General features: G+C 38.8%; 1 protein-coding gene across 2 annotated transcripts in view; it reads left to right on the forward strand.

Annotated features, from left to right (window-relative positions):
• Positions 1–18,194, forward strand: part of LOC107598317 (protocadherin Fat 2-like) — a 46,569-nt gene that overhangs the window by 12,099 nt on the left and 16,276 nt on the right. For both annotated transcript variants that reach the window (XM_016289613.1, XM_016289614.1), the window contains exons 6-17: positions 145–355; positions 2,757–2,896; positions 3,073–3,348; positions 3,699–3,909; positions 4,108–8,148; positions 8,379–8,575; positions 8,964–9,117; positions 9,677–9,910; positions 10,944–11,333; positions 15,645–15,856; positions 17,249–17,386; positions 17,590–17,733. In XM_016289613.1, coding sequence (XP_016145099.1) covers positions 145–355; positions 2,757–2,896; positions 3,073–3,348; positions 3,699–3,909; positions 4,108–8,148; positions 8,379–8,575; positions 8,964–9,117; positions 9,677–9,910; positions 10,944–11,333; positions 15,645–15,856; positions 17,249–17,386; positions 17,590–17,733 — 6,348 coding nt within the window. The remainder of the gene's footprint in view (positions 1–144; positions 356–2,756; positions 2,897–3,072; positions 3,349–3,698; positions 3,910–4,107; positions 8,149–8,378; positions 8,576–8,963; positions 9,118–9,676; positions 9,911–10,943; positions 11,334–15,644; positions 15,857–17,248; positions 17,387–17,589; positions 17,734–18,194) is intronic.

The following is an 18,194-nucleotide window of genomic DNA, read 5'->3' on the forward strand; positions in this document are numbered from 1 at the left end:
TAGTGTGATATACCAAAAACACACACAGAAAAAATATGTCACACACACACACACACACACACACACACACACACACACACACACACACAAAATATATACAAAAATACACATTTTCACCTTTTGTTTTCTCCTTCACTATCATAGATTCAAGCAACAGACCAAGGCAACCCTCCAAGAATGTCTAAGGCCCGTTTGCATGTTGAATGGCTACCCCAACCTGAGCCCAGCTCCGATGTGCTGGCTTTTGATGAGCCCCCCTTTAACTATGTGGTGATGGAGACCGATCCTGTCACTGACATGGTGGGAATCATCCGAACGGAGATCCCGCAGAACCTTCTCTTGTTTGACATTATCGGTAAGCACCTCTCTATCACTTATCAAACTTAATTGTATTAGAGTCAAACAGTAAGGATGTTGACTATCATGGTACAGTACAGCATGTAGGGGGTCTGGTGTCACTTTAGCATCCCTCTCTGTGATGAGATCTGCGCCAGGAGGCAGATTTTAGCAGTGACACATTTCTTCAGATGACAAGCCAGAGCACCAGAGGAACTGCCTTCCTCACAGCTCTGCCATCGGTCTCTCTGTAGCCGTGCAAGCAGCACATTTTGCCTGCAGTTAAGGGCTGAACCTGACCTTCACGCTGCTCCCGCATTCTTACCTTCAGCCCTGCAGACTCACTCCGAGAGGAATGAGCTTCAGTGGAAATAAATCACAAGCATTTGTAGTAGGGAGGGAAAACGAATGGCATGGAAGAGAATTCACCTGTTGGCTACAGATCTTGTTTTATCTCAGCGTGGTTCTGATATGATGACAGCGAGGCCCGCATGAATTTACATTCGTTATCTTACTCTTAGATACGAACACATTATATTTTAACCAGAAGACTGGTCAATCTGATGAAAAAGACTCTTTGATATGAGACCCAGAGTCATACATTACAGATAACTTACACATAGCTCTGAATTTGTCATGCATAATTTTGTGATTTTTTAATGTTAGGTCATATATGTGGTTTCACTTTGTGCTTTAAATTATGATTTTTTATTTGATTCTGTAAGCTAGACAGTTAGAAGTGATGTGATTGCATAAATGTATAATTAAAAGTGCTAGTCTGTAAACCCTGCACTTAATTAATTAGGAAGAAAACCAATGACAAAAATAAGCAGATACTGTAATAAGCTATGGATTATTACTTTGCATGGCAGAATTAAATGTGCATAGTTAATGTTCATAAAAGCATTAAATAATCTATAATGGTTTTATGATGGACTTAAAAAGATCATTTATATTAAAAGCAATAATTTACATAAACATCAGAAAACATATTCACATTTGATGAGAATATAAGAGGTCTGAATCTTAGTGCAGCGTTTGTTAGAAGTTGAATGATTGCATCTCTAGTACTTTAACCCTAACCCTGACTTTTCATCATTTAATTTGAAGGCTTTGTTTCACTGTAGCAGCCCATGAGAAGCCAATTATGCATTCATTAAAAAAGATCATCAGACAGCTTTTGTTCAGAATATATCTCAAAACCTCCATCAAGGCCAGTATTAGATATGGTTGATCTTCAGCAAAGAGATAGATCCATTTGAAGACTGCTTTGTAAAGTTTGGAAATAAACACAATGAATGGACACCTGAAAATATAGTTATATTAAATCAGGAGCGGAAAATGGGCCTGCAATAGGTGGAATTTTTAATAAACACCATCTGTTAAAGCAAGCATGAATTTACCCCTACTGAGTAAGACGTCTGGTCTTTTTATGCATGTGCCAAATATTTCCCCTCAAACAATAGTGCTGATCTGATGAATAGTGTCACAGGAGTGCCCTTGTATTCTGTCATTATTGTACCAAGATGGGCATAACAACAAAGTCCCATGTGGGTGTTAGAGAGAAATTGCGTGATTGGTACCCATACTCTGAAATGTGAAATCTACAGTATGCTGGTGCTTTTCATCAAGGCCTTTTTTGTTGCTACTTGTACTCGTGTACTTATTTTGCTCATTCAAGATTTAGAGGATTGTACATTTATTACAGTTCACCTGAATCTAACCGTCACAACACTTCATGTTACTCAGCCCTGAAGTAATGCATACGGGTTCACCCACAAAGGTTCACTCAGAGGTGCTGAAGGCAAACCATCAGATGTGTGAAACATGTTATTTTCTAACACAGCAGATTTTACATTGGACACTGAGTGTTGACCTAAAACAACAAAAGAACAGTACAAACGTAAACAACAATTCTCTTAAAATCAAACATTATAATGCATCCATCTTCATCATATTAATATAATATAGAATTATAATATTAATTAATATCAATCTTAGCAGTCAGTACTGCAAAAAGCATGCATCTAAACCGAAATGAAGCTACGTGGTTACATAAATTTATAATTAAAAGCACTAGTCTGCATACAAACATTGTAATAAGTTATTATTTTTATGGACTGTTGTAATTATGTAATATTGAAATGCATACATTTAAATAATATTACTGGAATATTAATTAAAACACATGAACAATGATTAATAGACCAGCTAGAGAAGCAACAAATGAATATGCACCATAAAGTTTGATTGGATACACGCCCTTTGTTGAGTATAATACATGGGAAGTGTTTTTTTTCTCCCTTTTAAAGTTGACAAGCCTTTTTTTGTGGTTGCATTTATGTGGTTAGTTCAGAACAAACCTCAGACCGATGGGTTGAGAACCACTGATCTAACCAATAGGTAATGTTATATCTCAGGTGGTGATGAAAAGCAGGACTTCTACATTGAGAAGAACACAGGGAGCATTGTGAAAGCTAGACGTCTGGATGCAGGCAGAAAATCTCATTACAACTTAACAGTCAGAGTCTCAGATGGATTTCAGGCTATAACCACGCAGGTATGAGCACACATGCCAAATCCATCACACAATGAATGCAGAGTCAATAAATTCATAGTGTGCAAATAGAATGCGAGATGAAAGGTTTGCCATTGTTATCAGGTCAGCGTATTAATATGTCTCACTTTATGCCAATGGACAGCTGAGAGAGTAGTGGTTTGTCTTTCTTCTCTTAGGCCTACATTCAAGTAGTGGATATAAATGAGCATCGGCCCATGTTCTTGAAGAGCCTCTATGAGGTGAGAGTGCCAGAGGACACATCTCCATGGAAGGAGATCCTTCACATCAGTGCCCACGATGCAGATGCCAACAGTGGACTCTTTTACTCCATCCACAGCAGCCTTAACCCAGACAGCCTCAAGTACTTTCACCTGGACCAAAGGAGCGGTGTGCTTGTCATGAAAGAGGAGCTAGACTACGAGACCATCTCCACTCATACTCTGATTGTGATGGTAAAGAGACACTTGACTTGACTCATCTAGACTCTCATCTCAAGGTCTTATGTAAATAGTAGCCAGTGCAATCTGTTGCAATTATGGACAAGCTTTGATTAAATGGGCATGAAAACATTTGGTCGCTTTTCCAGTTGAATGATATTAGAATTCATTTAATCATCTCGAGTTCCTCACATAATGATATAGATGGGGTACAGAGCACCGGGAAGACCATAAATCCACATTCCCGAAACATTCCTGACCTCAATTAAGCACCTAAAAGAGAAAAAAAACCTTCAAAAGTGGTCAAAAGTTATCTTCCTGACTCTTGCGCCACACACATTAACCCGTGTACTTTATCATTCCAGGTACGAGATGAGAAGATCCCAATAAAAAAGAACTTTGCGAAGGTTGTTGTGCATGTAGAAGACTGTAATGACCACAACCCATCTTTTCTGAGTACTCATTATGAGGGCACCATAAGTAATATGGCACTCACTGGCACGGAAGTGCTACGAGTCAAAGCCCTTGATAAGGACACAGGGAGCAATGCGGAGATTGTTTATTCCTTTCACTCCGGTAAGACATTTGCCTGGAGCACTATGTTACCTTTGCTTTTTAACAACTTTTGTGTTCATGGAAAGCACAGATACAAGTCTTGCCTTAATACTTAATTTTAATGTGGCATTTATAAATACTCTTGGGTGGCAATTAAAAAATTATAATCATGTTTAATCTGTTTTTGACATTTAACACAAAATTATCTTTTTTGTCCAGGTGGGAATGTAGATGGTGCCTTTGAAATCGACCAGGAGACAGGAAGCATTCGTGTGTCTGATGCATTAGACAAACTTCTGCAGGAGCAGTATCACCTCACAGTAAAAGCCACAGATCAGGGCTTTCCCCAGCGCAGTGCCCTTTGCCCCGTTACCATCACCGTAAAGCTGTCTGAATTCACACCACCCAGGTTCTCCTCCGAAGAATACATCACTGAGATAAGTGAGGCTGTGCCTCCTGGCTCCCCTGCACTGTCTGTCTTTGCCAGCTGCCCGTCTTCAGTGCTGTACAGGATCAATGACGGTGACCCCAATGGGACGTTCCACATCAACATAAACTCTGGACTCTTGTCTGTCGGAAACGCACTCGATTTTGAGCAACACACTTCCTACCGTCTGACAATAAGAGCTACAAATACAGCGGAAGTCTCATCTGATGCAGGGGTTTACATTTATGTGATCGATAAAAATGACAATGCCCCTGTTTTCCATCAGGACACTTATTATGGGCAAATTAGTGAGTCTGCGCCCATCAACAGCATGGTAAATGGGGAGAACAACACACCGTTAGTGATTAAGGCGTCAGATGCCGACAAAGACACAAACGCTCTTCTGATCTTCCAAATCCTTGAGCCTGCTGCTCAGAAAGTGTTTCGAATAGACCCAAGCATGGGTACCATCTTCTTAAAGTCTACAGTTGACTTTGAGGCAACACCTGAATTTTTCTTCACAGTTCAGGTGTGGGATTCTGGTGAGCCATCGCTAAGTGCTTCCAAGCCATGCAGAGTAAACATTCGCATCCTGGACATTAATGATTGTCCTCCCAAATTTGCTTTACCTGTATATGAAACTGCCCTCACCTTACCGGTTTTTGAAGACATGGATGTGATTCAAGTGACAGCTCACGATGCAGATTCAGCAGTCACCTACATGATTTCAGAGAGCACTATTAAAAATGCTTTTAAAATAGACCAGTCCACTGGAAACATCTCGGTGAATGATTCGTCTGAACTAGAGTCCCATTATGAGTTCAAGATCACTGCCTCAGATGGGTTATATAAAGACACTACCCTAGTGAGATTAAATATCACCAATGCAACAAAGACTAGTCTGAATTTCGAGGACAGGATGCATGTAGCCACCGTACTGGAGAACAGTACGTCTATTAAAATTTTATCTGTTCTGAGAGCAACAGGTAGCTACCTGAACGAGCCCTTGCAGTACACCGTCTTGAACCCACATGGGAAGTTTGCAGTGGTTCCATCGTCTGGAATCCTGCAGACCACCGGCGCTCCATTTGACCGGGAGGAACGGAATGAGTACGATGTCGCTGTGGAAGTCCGAGACTTGAGGCATCCTCCCCGTGTGGATGTCACTCATGTTAAGGTCTATATAGATGATATCAATGACAATGCCCCAGAAATATCAAATTTGCCTCATTCGCTGATGATATCGGATGAAACCGAACCAGGGGATGTTCTCTTTCAAGTGCTAGCAACCGACAATGACTCCGGTGAAAATGGATCCATACTATTTTCACTGGAGGATGATTTCAGTCTCTTCAGAATCGATCGTTATCTTGGAGATGTGTCGTTACTAAGACCTTTAGATTTTGAGTCTGTGAATAAATATGTTCTAACTGTACTGGTGTCAGATGAGGGTGAGCCGAGCCTGTCAGCCGCCGGGACGCTGTACGTCCAAGTGCAAAATCGTTCTCATCCGATATTTCAAAGCCTGTACTACCCATTGAAATTACCTGAGAATATTAAGCCATTTACAACGATCCTGCATGTGCAAGCAAGAAATCCTGAAGGATACCGCCTTATCTACAATCTAGAGGAAGACAACGCCTCCAGGTTCTTTAACATCGATTTCAAAACAGGGGTCTTAAGTGTCACTGATTTCCTAGACTTTGAGACTCAAACAAAGCATATTTTGACTGTTCGTGCCACGGATTCGGTGACTGGCACCTTTACCGAAGCCAAAGTAGAGATTGATGTGGAAGATATAAACGACAATGCCCCTGTCTTTCAGAGTCTGTCTTATGTTGCAGATGTGTCTGAAGGCCTTCCAATAGGCACATCTGTTTTACAAGTCTCGGCTGTTGATAGAGATTCAGGCAGGAATTCAGATATGACTTACCAGCTGGTTGACAAAGAAAATTTTTTTTTTGAAATCGACGCACTAAGTGGAATTTTGGCGACATCGCAAGTATTGGACTATGAAACCTCGCAACAGTTCACTCTGAAAGTTAAAGCCACAGATAAAGGCACACCACCTCTCAGCGATGAGGCTCAAATCATCGTGAACGTCATAGATGTTAATGATAACCCTCCAGATTTTAGCGAGCCATCTTATCGGGCCTCTCTTGATGAAAAGGCCACTTGTGGCCACATCGTTATCAAAGTTCAGGCTTCAGACCCCGATAGTAAGGATGACCTCCAATATAAGATCCTGTCAGGCAATGAAGGGAGATATTTCTCTATTAATGAATCCTCCGGACTTATCTCGTTCTCGAATGTGTGCAAAAGAAACCTGGATCCGTTTTATAACCTCACCGTTGCGGTTTCCGACGGTGTGTTTCAGAAGACTGCCCCTGTTAACATTGACATGACAAACGGCAACAAGCACAGCCCCTATTTTAGCCAGAACATTTACGAAGCAGATCTGGCAGAGAATGCAGAAGTGGGAACTCGTGTGATCCGATTGGCTGCTATTGACCCGGACGATGGTCCATACGGCAGTGTTGATTACACCATCATTAACAAGCTTGCCGATGAGAAGTTCTCTATCGACGAAGACGGACAAATTGTGACTTCTCAGTCTTTGGACAGAGAAAATCCATCGCAACGCGTGATCGCGATTAAGGTCATGGCTAAGGACGGAGGAGGAAGAGTGGGGTTTTGCACTGTAAAGATTATTCTAACAGATGAAAATGATAACGCCCCTCAGTTTAAAGCCTCAGAGTATCAGATTTCCATTCAATCCACAGTGAACAAAGGCTCACCGGTTATACAGATAATGGCTTATGACGCAGATGAAGGTAAAAACGCTGACGTCACTTACACAGTAGAAGAGGCGGAAGAGGTTACAGAAGATATTATTGAGGTAAACCCTTTTACTGGAGTGGTCAGCGTCAAAGAGAGTCTGGTTGGTTCGGAGAATAAGATTTTCAGCTTCAAAGTTAAGGCCAGAGATGGAGGCATACCTTTTTACAACTCCTCTGTGCCAGTACAGGTCAAAGTGGTCCCACCGGAGGTCACTCTGCCCCAGTTTACCGAGCCATTGTACTCGTTCTCAGCATCTGAGGACCTCCCTATCGGATATGAGATAGGGACAGTCAAGGCAGACGCTGACATGCCACTGATATACAGCTTGGTGAATGGCAACACTATAGATAGCAACAAAGAACATGATTTTGCTGTCGACAAAGACAGCGGTACTCTTGTTATGCAGAAGAACATTGACCACGAAAAAACCAAGGTGTACAAGATCGATGTGATCGCTCAAGGAAGTCACAATGGCACCGATGTGGCATCTCTTGTATCTGTTCACATAGAGGTTCAAGATGTTAATGACAATCAACCTATGTTTGAGGCTGACCCCTACAAGGCCTTCCTGGCTGAGAATTTGCTCCCTGGCACCACGGTCATTCAAGTGACAGCTAATGATGTAGATACAAATGTCAATGGAGAAGTCTCATATACACTTGTGCCGGAGTCAGATGATATTGGCGACATGTTTACCATTGATTCGCAAACTGGCTGGATTACTACCTTAAAGAGGGCTGATTCTGAGACCAAACAGCTTTATAGGTTCTATGTGGTGGCCACTGATCATGGCGACGCTGTCAAACTATCCTCTTCAGTACTAGTTGAGGTTACTATCACAGATGAAAATGATAACCCACCTCAGTTTACAGAGGAACTGTACCAAGGGTCCATCCTTGAGAACAGCAGGCCTGGAGAAACCATTGTCACTCTGACGACTGCTGATAAAGACGTGTCTGCAGAAAACAGACAGATTGTATGTTATATAACAGGTATGCAAAGTCACTTGTGTAGCTAAATGATGCCTCATTGTCTGTAGAGATTACAGTTGTCATTACCAAGTTTAAATCACTCACGAAACTGAGTTCTGGTAGTTCTTCTGGTTTTACAGTTCATCTTTGACATTTTATTTCAAGTCTGACTGTTGTGTAAACAGTTTTGCATGGGTGAAGTTATGTATTTTGGTTTTAAACAAATACTGTTGGTGTTTTCATTTCTGAAGATGGAGACCCATTGGGCCAGTTCTCAGTCACAGCAGCAGGGGAGGAGTGGACAGTGATTTCCAAAAGTCCGCTTGACAGAGAAGACAAAGACAGATATAACTTTAAGATAATCGCCACAGATGGAAGGTTTCAAACATCTGCTAATGTGGAGGTCCATGTTCTTGACCTCAATGACAACAGTCCTTTGTGTGAGCAAGTAAGTCAGATAATCTCCAGAAGATATATGTATATGTGTGCTTCTTCAACTATGGCCACTTTGTCTCTGTGGACATGTAGAAAATAAATGCAAAATAGTAATAAATAAATCTGGTGAAATTAATGCATTTTTTAAATGTAGGAAGAAATAAACAATGAATGCATGGGAAAAAGTTTCCAATATGTTATTCATAAAGTAGATTGAAAGTTAAAACACCCTAGGGACATAAAAGTGCCTGTAGAAACACCCAAATACTAAAAGTTATTGTTCCCAAATTACAAAACTTGATGAAATATGATGTTAATGTTGAAATATGATGGCAAGCTATTTTTTGTTGTTGAAAACTTCCAACTTGGAATACATTTAGTAACTTTTTCCCTTTTCCCAGTTACTTTATACTGAGGCTATCATGGAGAATTCCCCATCGGGCTTGTTCATCCTGAAGATCTCTGCTTCTGACCCCGACATTGGGACAAATGGCCAAGTGTCATTCACTCTTCATGGACCTAATGCAGACAAGTTTCATCTTGATTCCAGAACTGGTAATTTTGATCTCCAGATCTAGTTCCTCCTGCATTTTCCTAGAAGAATTCACTGTTTAAAAATAGTTCGAAACAGTTAGAGGTGGCCTTTGCTTACTAATGTTTTGAGGAAATTCAATCAACAACAAAGATAAGAGGCAACTTTCCCAGGGCATTTGGAATTTTTGGAATTCCTTGTAACAATGAGAGTATTTGATTTATGATAATTTTATGTGACTTACCTTCTTCCAGAGTATCCAATCTAAATGTAACATCTTTTAAGACTGTTATATTGGGTTTCCAAGATACAAGATGCATGAAATGCTTTGGGAAAAGATAGAAACAAAGGACTCTGTAGTGTTAAATTCCTGAAACAGCAACTTTCTTTGTTTTTTGTATCCATGTTAAAGAAAAGAAACCACTAACTCCAAGTAAATAATCTGTTGCACACCTTTATCAAATAAATAACTTGTCAAGGCTCGTTTCAGATACCATACATGTTACAACACCTTGCGTTTAACCCTCCCCTGTTATTTTCAGTAAAGCCTTGTTTCGAGCATATGCATGTTTTTTTTTTTAGGAGAGCTGTTCACCCTTGCTGTCTTGGACCGGGAGCGGGAAACAGAATATGATCTTGTTGTCAAAGCGACTGATGGCGGTGGCCGCTCTTGTCAGGCAGACGTCACACTCATGGTGCAAGACATGAACGACAACCCGCCACAATTCTCCACAAGCCATTATGAAATCACGGTGTTTGACAACACAACGATTAGGACGCCTATTGCTGTCATCTATGCCAAAGACCCAGACACAGGTATGGTACTGCTTCTCTTGTCACGAATGGCTGCTTTAAAGCAAAAAACACAGACTATTTTCGGCTTATCCACTCAGAAAGCATTCAAAGCCCCCAGGTTTTTTCCTTGACCCATTGCACGCTGGTTGAAATCCTAAAGGTATGCAGCGTTTGATGTGGGAATGAAGGTTGTGGCAGAGAAACATGATTAGGGAGGGACAGACCACACCTGGAGATGTGTGTGAACATGTCACAGGGATTCATGTGAATTTGAACTACTTTGCGTTTTATATAATATGTCTTCAAGTGAATTAATGACATTATCCTCTCTAAGCACAAGTATTACTCAAATGTGCAAAGTCAAAGAACAGAATGTGTTTATCTTGCAATGTGACCATCAATCAATGCTAACACTTTATTTTGATAGTCCACTTTGCTAACTATAAGCAACTAGATGTCAACTAACAGTCATTAGAGTATTAGTAAATTGTCTGCTTAATATCTACTAACACTTTATGACTATAAGTAACTTTGCAAGTACGTCAACTTAATCTACCAACCATAACCTAACAGTCTACTAATACTGAAATGAGTATTAGTTGACATGTAGTTGCAAATTAATGAGAGTTAGTTGATATGTATGTTGCAAAGTTACTTATCGTTAGTAGAATGTCTAAAGTAGACTATCAAAATAAAGTGTAATCAAATCAACAGTAACCAATTAAATAATTATGTGGTAACACTTTATTTTAAGGACCAATTCTCACTATTAACTAGCATGCATATTACTAATATTTTGGCTGTTTATTAGTACTTATAAAGCACATGTCTTATTTTGCATGACCATATTTTAGATCCCTTAATACTAAACTTAACAACTAGCTTACTAAGCAGCAAATTAGGAGTTTTATGAGATAAAAGTCATTGTCAATAGTTAGTTAATAGTGAGAAATAAACATATTACTTTTAAGACCCCGAATCATTTTTAGGCATCTGTTGTTCTGCCATTCCTGAACTGAAATACTGAGAATATTATGTTATATAACTCTTCCAGGTATAAACTCAGAGGTGAGATACTCTCTTCAAGGCGCCGACAGCGGCTTCTTCTCCCTAGATGAAATCTCAGGCATTCTGAGACTGGAGAGATCTCTAGCCGATGAGATCAAGTCCACTTATGAGATGAAAGTCAAAGCCACTGACCGAGGCCTCCCTCGCCACCTTTTCTCCTTCGCCACCATTACAGTACATGTGGTCATCCTGAGTGATTACCAGCCACTGTTTCTTAGCTCGGACTACTCTGTACAGATCCCAGAATCATTGCAGATCGGGTCGGAGGTGATCAGCGTGTCCGCCCTCACCAAAGATGGCACAGAAAGTGAGCCTGTGCGATATACTATCATCTCTGGCAATGAAGAGGGCCGATTCCAGATAAACCCCATGACAGGTACGGGCTTTTTAATTGAGGTTTCTTTTTTGATGCATGTAAATGAAATTGGCTGATGAAATATATGGCATCAAACATGTCAACATTTTTATACACCGTATAGAAACACTTTAAATTTCAGAGGTAGATTTAGGTTTATTTTTGGTAGTTTGAGATCTTTTATTAGTGCAACCAACAAGAAAAATAAGAAGATATGATGAGTTGCATAGGTAAATGTCAACCCCCGAAACAACGATATTTATGAATTAATGATATAAAACAAATACTTCTAACCTTGAACATGTATTTAATGCACTCGCACGTATTCAAGGTGTACGGAAAAGGTTTTTACTTTTCACTTGATGGTTATGTGGCATTTTGAAAGTGATTAAATTGAATCTTTTCTTGAAAATGCCATAAAAGTTCTAATATTGTTTTCAAAAAATTTGGTCACACTTTATTTTAAGGCCCACAGTTAACTATGACTTTTGCATCAATAAACTCCTAATTTGCTGCTTATTAATAGTTAGTAAGGTAGTTTGTTATGTGTAGGATTAAGGGATCTAAATTATGGTCATGCAGAATAATGCATTAATATGTGCTTTATAAGTACTAATGAACAGCCAGTATGCTAGTAATATGCACTGGAATTGGTCCTTAAAATAAAGTTTTACTGAAAGTTCTAGTCGTGTCCTCTTTTGGAAGGCCAAACAAAGTAGTTTCGCTTTCACAACGAAACACAGTGCCTTCACGACATGGCGGCGGCGGCAACAACAATACTACAGCGAGAATAAAAGTTACACCTTCTTTCTTTGCGTGAACATTTGGGCGGCGTTATGCAAATCTTCCCACATCGTGATGTAGATATGTGGGGGCGTGTTAGAACGAGCCGTTTTAGGTAGGCGTAGCTGACTCTTAACTTTTATAAAAAATATCTCTTTGGATTTGAGACTTTAGTCTTTGCAACTTTACAGATTTTCTTTATGCACCAAGAGCTTGTAACACTTCAAAGAGAAAGGAAAAATTTGAACCTTCTGAAACTAAAAAATCTGATATGAAAAGATTTGACTGCAGCCCATGTAACTTGAACAATCACACTGACTTTGAGGCTGAATATGTTTGTGATCTATGTGCAGAACATTACTCATCATTACTTGCAGAAAGAAGACATGATATATTAGCATACTGCCATTGATCCTTTGTGGCTTATTCCTATTGTGTGAAGCTGGAATTTTCTTCAGCATGAGTAAATGTTAAACAGAAGAACCTGTGCTGACATGTTCTGAATCCACACAGGCACTTGTCAGCTTGTTTCTTCCCATCTGTTCATTCCTCTTAGTCTCTCCTCTCTCTCTCTCTCTCTCGCTCGTGTCCTCTTATCGCGAATCCTCAGAGCCTTCGTGCTGTAGGACTTTTGTGAGAGATTGAGCCAAATGCTTTATTAGCTGTCAAACAATACGCTACTTTGAGTTCTGCTAGCTGCACAAATCAATTGGCTCTTTAGTGATCATTTCAATCCAAAAGCTATAAGTCCACTGTGTAGTTGCTTATAGTCTCAGCACATAACTCAGGTCTGCTGGGTATGCATTCGATTTTGGACTATTTATTTTTGCTTAGAGTGTAGTGCTATCTAGACAAGCCTTTATATGGTATAAGAAAGTAAAGAAAATGGATGATTTATTGTAGTTCAACAGCAGTTTTTCTAGTGTTATCATGTCAGCAATATTTTCTTTCAGTGGATTCTTTTAGTGAAGTACAATATTTTTTGCATGTCATGAAATAATTGAAATTCATCAATCATACTGTACATTAAACCACTTGCTCTATATTATTTAGCCTTTTTCTCTGCAAGGTGAAACGGAATAATTGTAGGAATAAAAATAAATACATTTACATCTCTTAAACCTAATTAAATGCAATAAGAACCAGTAACACCGATGGATTCATGAGTAAGATGATTTACATGATGTATAGCCATGAATTACAGAAATAAAAAATATGACCACATTTGACAATCACCTGACCTACTCTGGTGAAAAAGTGATCATAATTTGATTAACAGCATAACACCTCTGACATTTCAAAAGGACTCTTAAATCAGGGGGGCTTAATGAAATGTCACAGAAATATTAGAGTATGGACAGATATCTAATGGATGTATCACTGCAAATAGCCACAGGAAAGAGTTTAAAATATCAGTTTGCTACTGCACTTTTAAAATGACTCTGAAATAAAGAAGAATAACATCTAAAAATGAAAATATAGCTGCTTACTTTAGGTAATGGTTGAACTGGCAAGTTTGCGCTTGTTCATTAAAACTGGAAGGTCCACAAGGGATAATTTTGTGCAAGTGAGTCGTTTTGCAGGTTACTGTCGGCTAATTAACTGGATTATTTAATTGTGAGTGACAATGAGGCGATGAGGGAGAGATTAACTTTTTTTTGGTGAATGACGTGTAGTGCCCGTGTAGATGGGCAGTGAGGGATAGATGTACAGTCTGTTCAGCAGGTTGTACTTTTGTGATCTGGGTGTTGATCATCAGTCAAGTAAAGCTGTCCATGCTCACAATAATTATGAAAACAGGCAAAGCTACTCAACACAGTACTTGTCATTGTGAGCTGAAGGGACATAATCCTTGATTGTCAATAAAACATTCATACTGTATGTGTGACATCAACATTAGAGGATAATAGGAGCTATTATATGCTATAGATTCATAACTGTTTTTAGACATTCTGGCATGATAAAGCACATGATTTTGTCATTACAGGAACTCATGAAACTGGAACAGTAACTTTGCAACTACATGTCAACTAGCAGCAAATTATTCTACTATCCCTAACCTAACAGTCTGCTAATACTCTAATGAGCGTTAGTTGACATGCACTGTAGTTGCAAAGTTACTAATAGTTATTAGAAAGTCTAAAGTGGATCATCGAAATATATTGTAACCCATGAATCATATAACCCCTCATAAAATAATGTCATTTTTCCAGTTTTTGCATCTTCCAGTAGATGTCACAGTTTTACATCTTATTACCCACGGTTCAGTGTCACATTGCATCTCTCACGCTTTGATCTCTGCTCAGACAGAATGCTCTAAAATTATTTCTGTCATTCAAAGCAAATGAAAAATAAAAATAAGACCAGGCATAAACTGATGTCTGACACTGATGGCTATTGCAATCCACATGGACTGTTATTTTTATGAATGCCTCAAAGCTGCATCATTCTCCATCCTACAATTAAATGATCTACAAATACACATTTGGCCCTAGCGAGCCAAAGCAGAGAACACACTGATGCATCTTCATCACACTTGACATTGACAAGTGCTCCTTTTGCTTAGACCAGGATTGCTATTGCTGTCCACTCTTGCATTGAACACAAGCTCTATGTTCAAACACAAGCACACACATGCCTATATTGACAGAATGTGAGCCAAGGACAAACACAGCCCTGTTAATAATACGGTGGAGGATCTCTAAGAAAGACATTAAGTGACACAACATAGCCCTTGATCTTTAAAATCAATAAAAAGAAACATTATAGAAAGCAATTTTGCACTTGTTGCAAACTGGATTCTTGAGCTAAGCAAAAAATGCCAGTGCTTCAGTGCCGTCTTGTTTTACTCTAATAATGTCAGCAGAACGACCAGCAAAAGGTCCAGTAGTAAACTTTCTCTTCTGCTTGAGAATAAGACAGAAAATAGCAGCGTCTACCCATCAAGCACAGAGCAAATCCCACCGGCTTTTCAAAAACAGAAAAGGCAACATTGCATAAAATATATCATGCATTCAGTCCAACTCCTCTGGGAAGTACATGAGAGTTATTAGTCATGTTGGAATGTGAGTTTTCTATGTGGTCAGCTGATGCAACAATAAAAGAAAATCAGCTGGTGTTACATTGAAATGCTTTAAAACCTCATTAAGTTTCTGTCAGCACTATTCTGTACTGAGCATACAGTATGTTAGGCTCGCAATAAATACAGTTTAGTTTGGATAAATCTAAATCCGATGAGCATAAACTTTGAACAATAAATCTTTCATCACATTAGGTTTCGCTTCAGCAAAACTCCCAGACCAGCTGGTAACGTGCTTCTGTCACTGGAGATGTGCAAAACAAACTCATCCAACCCAAGAGATTTTGTGTCCTGCCAGCATTGTATTTTGTATTTTAAGACACTATTTAGTATTTTTAATCCAAACTTTCCCTTTTTTTCCAGAACAAACCTTACTTTTCTTTGACATTTTTGCCATTACTTTGAAACTGCTGGAAACTGATAAAGAGATGGCCCAGGCCTGGATGTGATTTTGTTGTTTTGTGCCACAGGTTTGCTGGCGGTGAACTCCACGCTGGATTTCGAGCTCTGCCGTGAGTATTACCTGTCAGTGGAGGGAGCAAGGGGCAAACCGTCGCTCAGTGACATTGCCACGGTTATCATCAATATCACAGACGTCAACGACAACCCGCCTGTCTTTAACCGCAGTAGCTACAGTGCTGCGATTGCAGAGGACATTTCCCCTGGGGACATGGTTCTGCAGGTATCACGCTTTCCCTTAACTCTCCCTGAACATCCAATGATAAAACTTTTCAATCACGCTTTACTTTAGGCTCCAATTTTCACTAAAACTAACTATTAACTATGACGTTTGCCTCAATTAACGCCTAATTACTGCTTATTATTTGTTAGTAATATAGTTGTTAAGTTTAGGTATTGGGTAGGATTAAGGGATCTAGAATATGGACATGCAGAGTAAGTGCTTTGCAAGTATTAATAAACAGCCAATATAATATTAGTTTTTTTAATACAAAAAAACTAAACAAATCAAAATTGTATATAAAGATATTAATATGCAATAACAATATACAGATATTAAGAGAATATTATTATCATGAATTAAGTGCATTTTTCTTCCCACATCAGAAGATTATATTTTTTCTTGTTTAAAGCATAAACCCTGATAGATAGATAGATAGATAGATAGATAGATAGATAGATAGATAGATAGATAGATAGATAGTTAGTTAGTTAGTTAGTTAATTAGTTAGTTTATGGGAAAAATTATGCCCCTCCTTTTCTTTCTACTCTGTCTTGGGAAATCAGACATAAGAAAAAATTTATTTTTATGAAAACAGGTTGTAATGTTCTATACACAATTTGTAAACAAACAAGCAAATACAATGTTATTTTAGTATTATTTATATACAATGATATTATCTATTAGTATTTCTTCTTAGTTATTTTTATATTTTAGTTGTAATTTTAATTTTAAGTTTTAATCATTTTATAATGTGGTTTTGTCATTTTTTTATATTTATTTATTTTTTAATATTTCTATTTAGCTTTAATTTATTTTTAGTTTGAACAATTTTGGTACTTCAAATTATTTCAGTTCTGCTAGAGCAACATTTCTAATTTTCGTACGTTTAAAAAAAATTCATTTAATATCCATTATTTGATTTCAGCTTTATTGCAATTAACAAAGTATTTTAATAGTTTTCCTTTGTTAAAGTAAAGATAGACTTTTAATTAAAGATAGACTTTTAATGGAAAACAACAAAAAATACTTTTTTCTGGATTGTTATCATATTGCCTTTGACTTCATATGTAAGGTGTCTCAGACTTTTTCTACAATGATTTCTATGAAGCAAAATAAAGCCAACTGTTGTCAGTTGGCTTGACGGGATTGAGGCAAGCTATTGTGGCAGCTGTTGAGTGAATGATGTACTGCATCTGTCAGTTAAGCAATCAGATAAACAGTTTGAATGGAGCAATCAGCTAATGAGTCTGCTCAGCGATTCGTTGTGACATTAGCCGTGTCTGATGCAGGCCGCTAGATTAGACGAATCTGCAGTAATCCAGAGCTTTGAAGCTTTGTTTAATACCTCTCAGGTGTGCTCATCTTCCTTTCCTAACTGTGCATCTGTCTCAGGTAAGAGCCGTCGACCTTGATGGGCCTCCAAATAACTTCATCATCTACTCTGTTGTGAGCGGTGATCCACAGCAGCAGTTCAGCATCGACCCTCGCACCGGCCACGTAACGGTGCGCTCCACGCTGGACAGGGAAGAGGTGGGTTTCACTTTCACTCCTGAATCGCTGCCCAGAGCACAGACTCATTTGTTTTATCAAGGATTTAGTTGTATCTGTTGAATCCTGTGATCACAGATGAACATTTTAATCACTAATGTGCATATTTGACTGCTGTTATTGAACATCGGTGCCGTGATGTTCATATCTTCATAATCCCACTGACACGGCCCCTCACCTTTCAGATAACGCACTACTCATTAACCGTGCAAGCTGCCGATGAAGGCGATCCCCCTTTATCCTCCGCCGTCCAGGTGACAGTGACCGTATCTGACGTCAACGACAGCCCACCGATGTTCTCGCAGATCAGTCACAGCCTCGTCCTTCAGGTAAAATCACACGGCCAAAATCTACCTTTTTGCCTCCCTGCCCGGTTAGTCAATGATTTTATTTACTTCAGACAGACAGCTTCAGACGGCGCCACAATATCACAGCTAACGATCTAGAAGAAATTCAAATGAGCTCTACAGATAACCAAGCAAACATTTCATGATTAAAATGCTTGTTTCATGGTAGAAATGAAAGAATATGTTAAAAATGGATGTTTACTTCTTGCCACTCCATCAGACATGAGGTTCAACCAAACAATTTTCACTCGGAATTTAAATTTCACAATTCACAAAAAGATTGTATGTTGAAGAAAATGCTAGTAACACATTGAATTAAACATGAAATTTTGAAGAAGAAAAAAATGAAATACACTGAAAAAAAAGGATTAATTGAATTTACTACATATTTTTAAGTTAAGTGGTTGCAATCGATTTATTTGAGCTGCATTTAAATAAACAAA

The sequence above is a fragment of the Sinocyclocheilus grahami genome, unplaced genomic scaffold (genome assembly GCF_001515645.1).
Source record: "Sinocyclocheilus grahami isolate Dianchi unplaced genomic scaffold, SAMN03320097.WGS_v1.1 scaffold250.1, whole genome shotgun sequence".
Classification (NCBI taxonomy): Eukaryota; Metazoa; Chordata; class Actinopteri; order Cypriniformes; family Cyprinidae; genus Sinocyclocheilus; species Sinocyclocheilus grahami.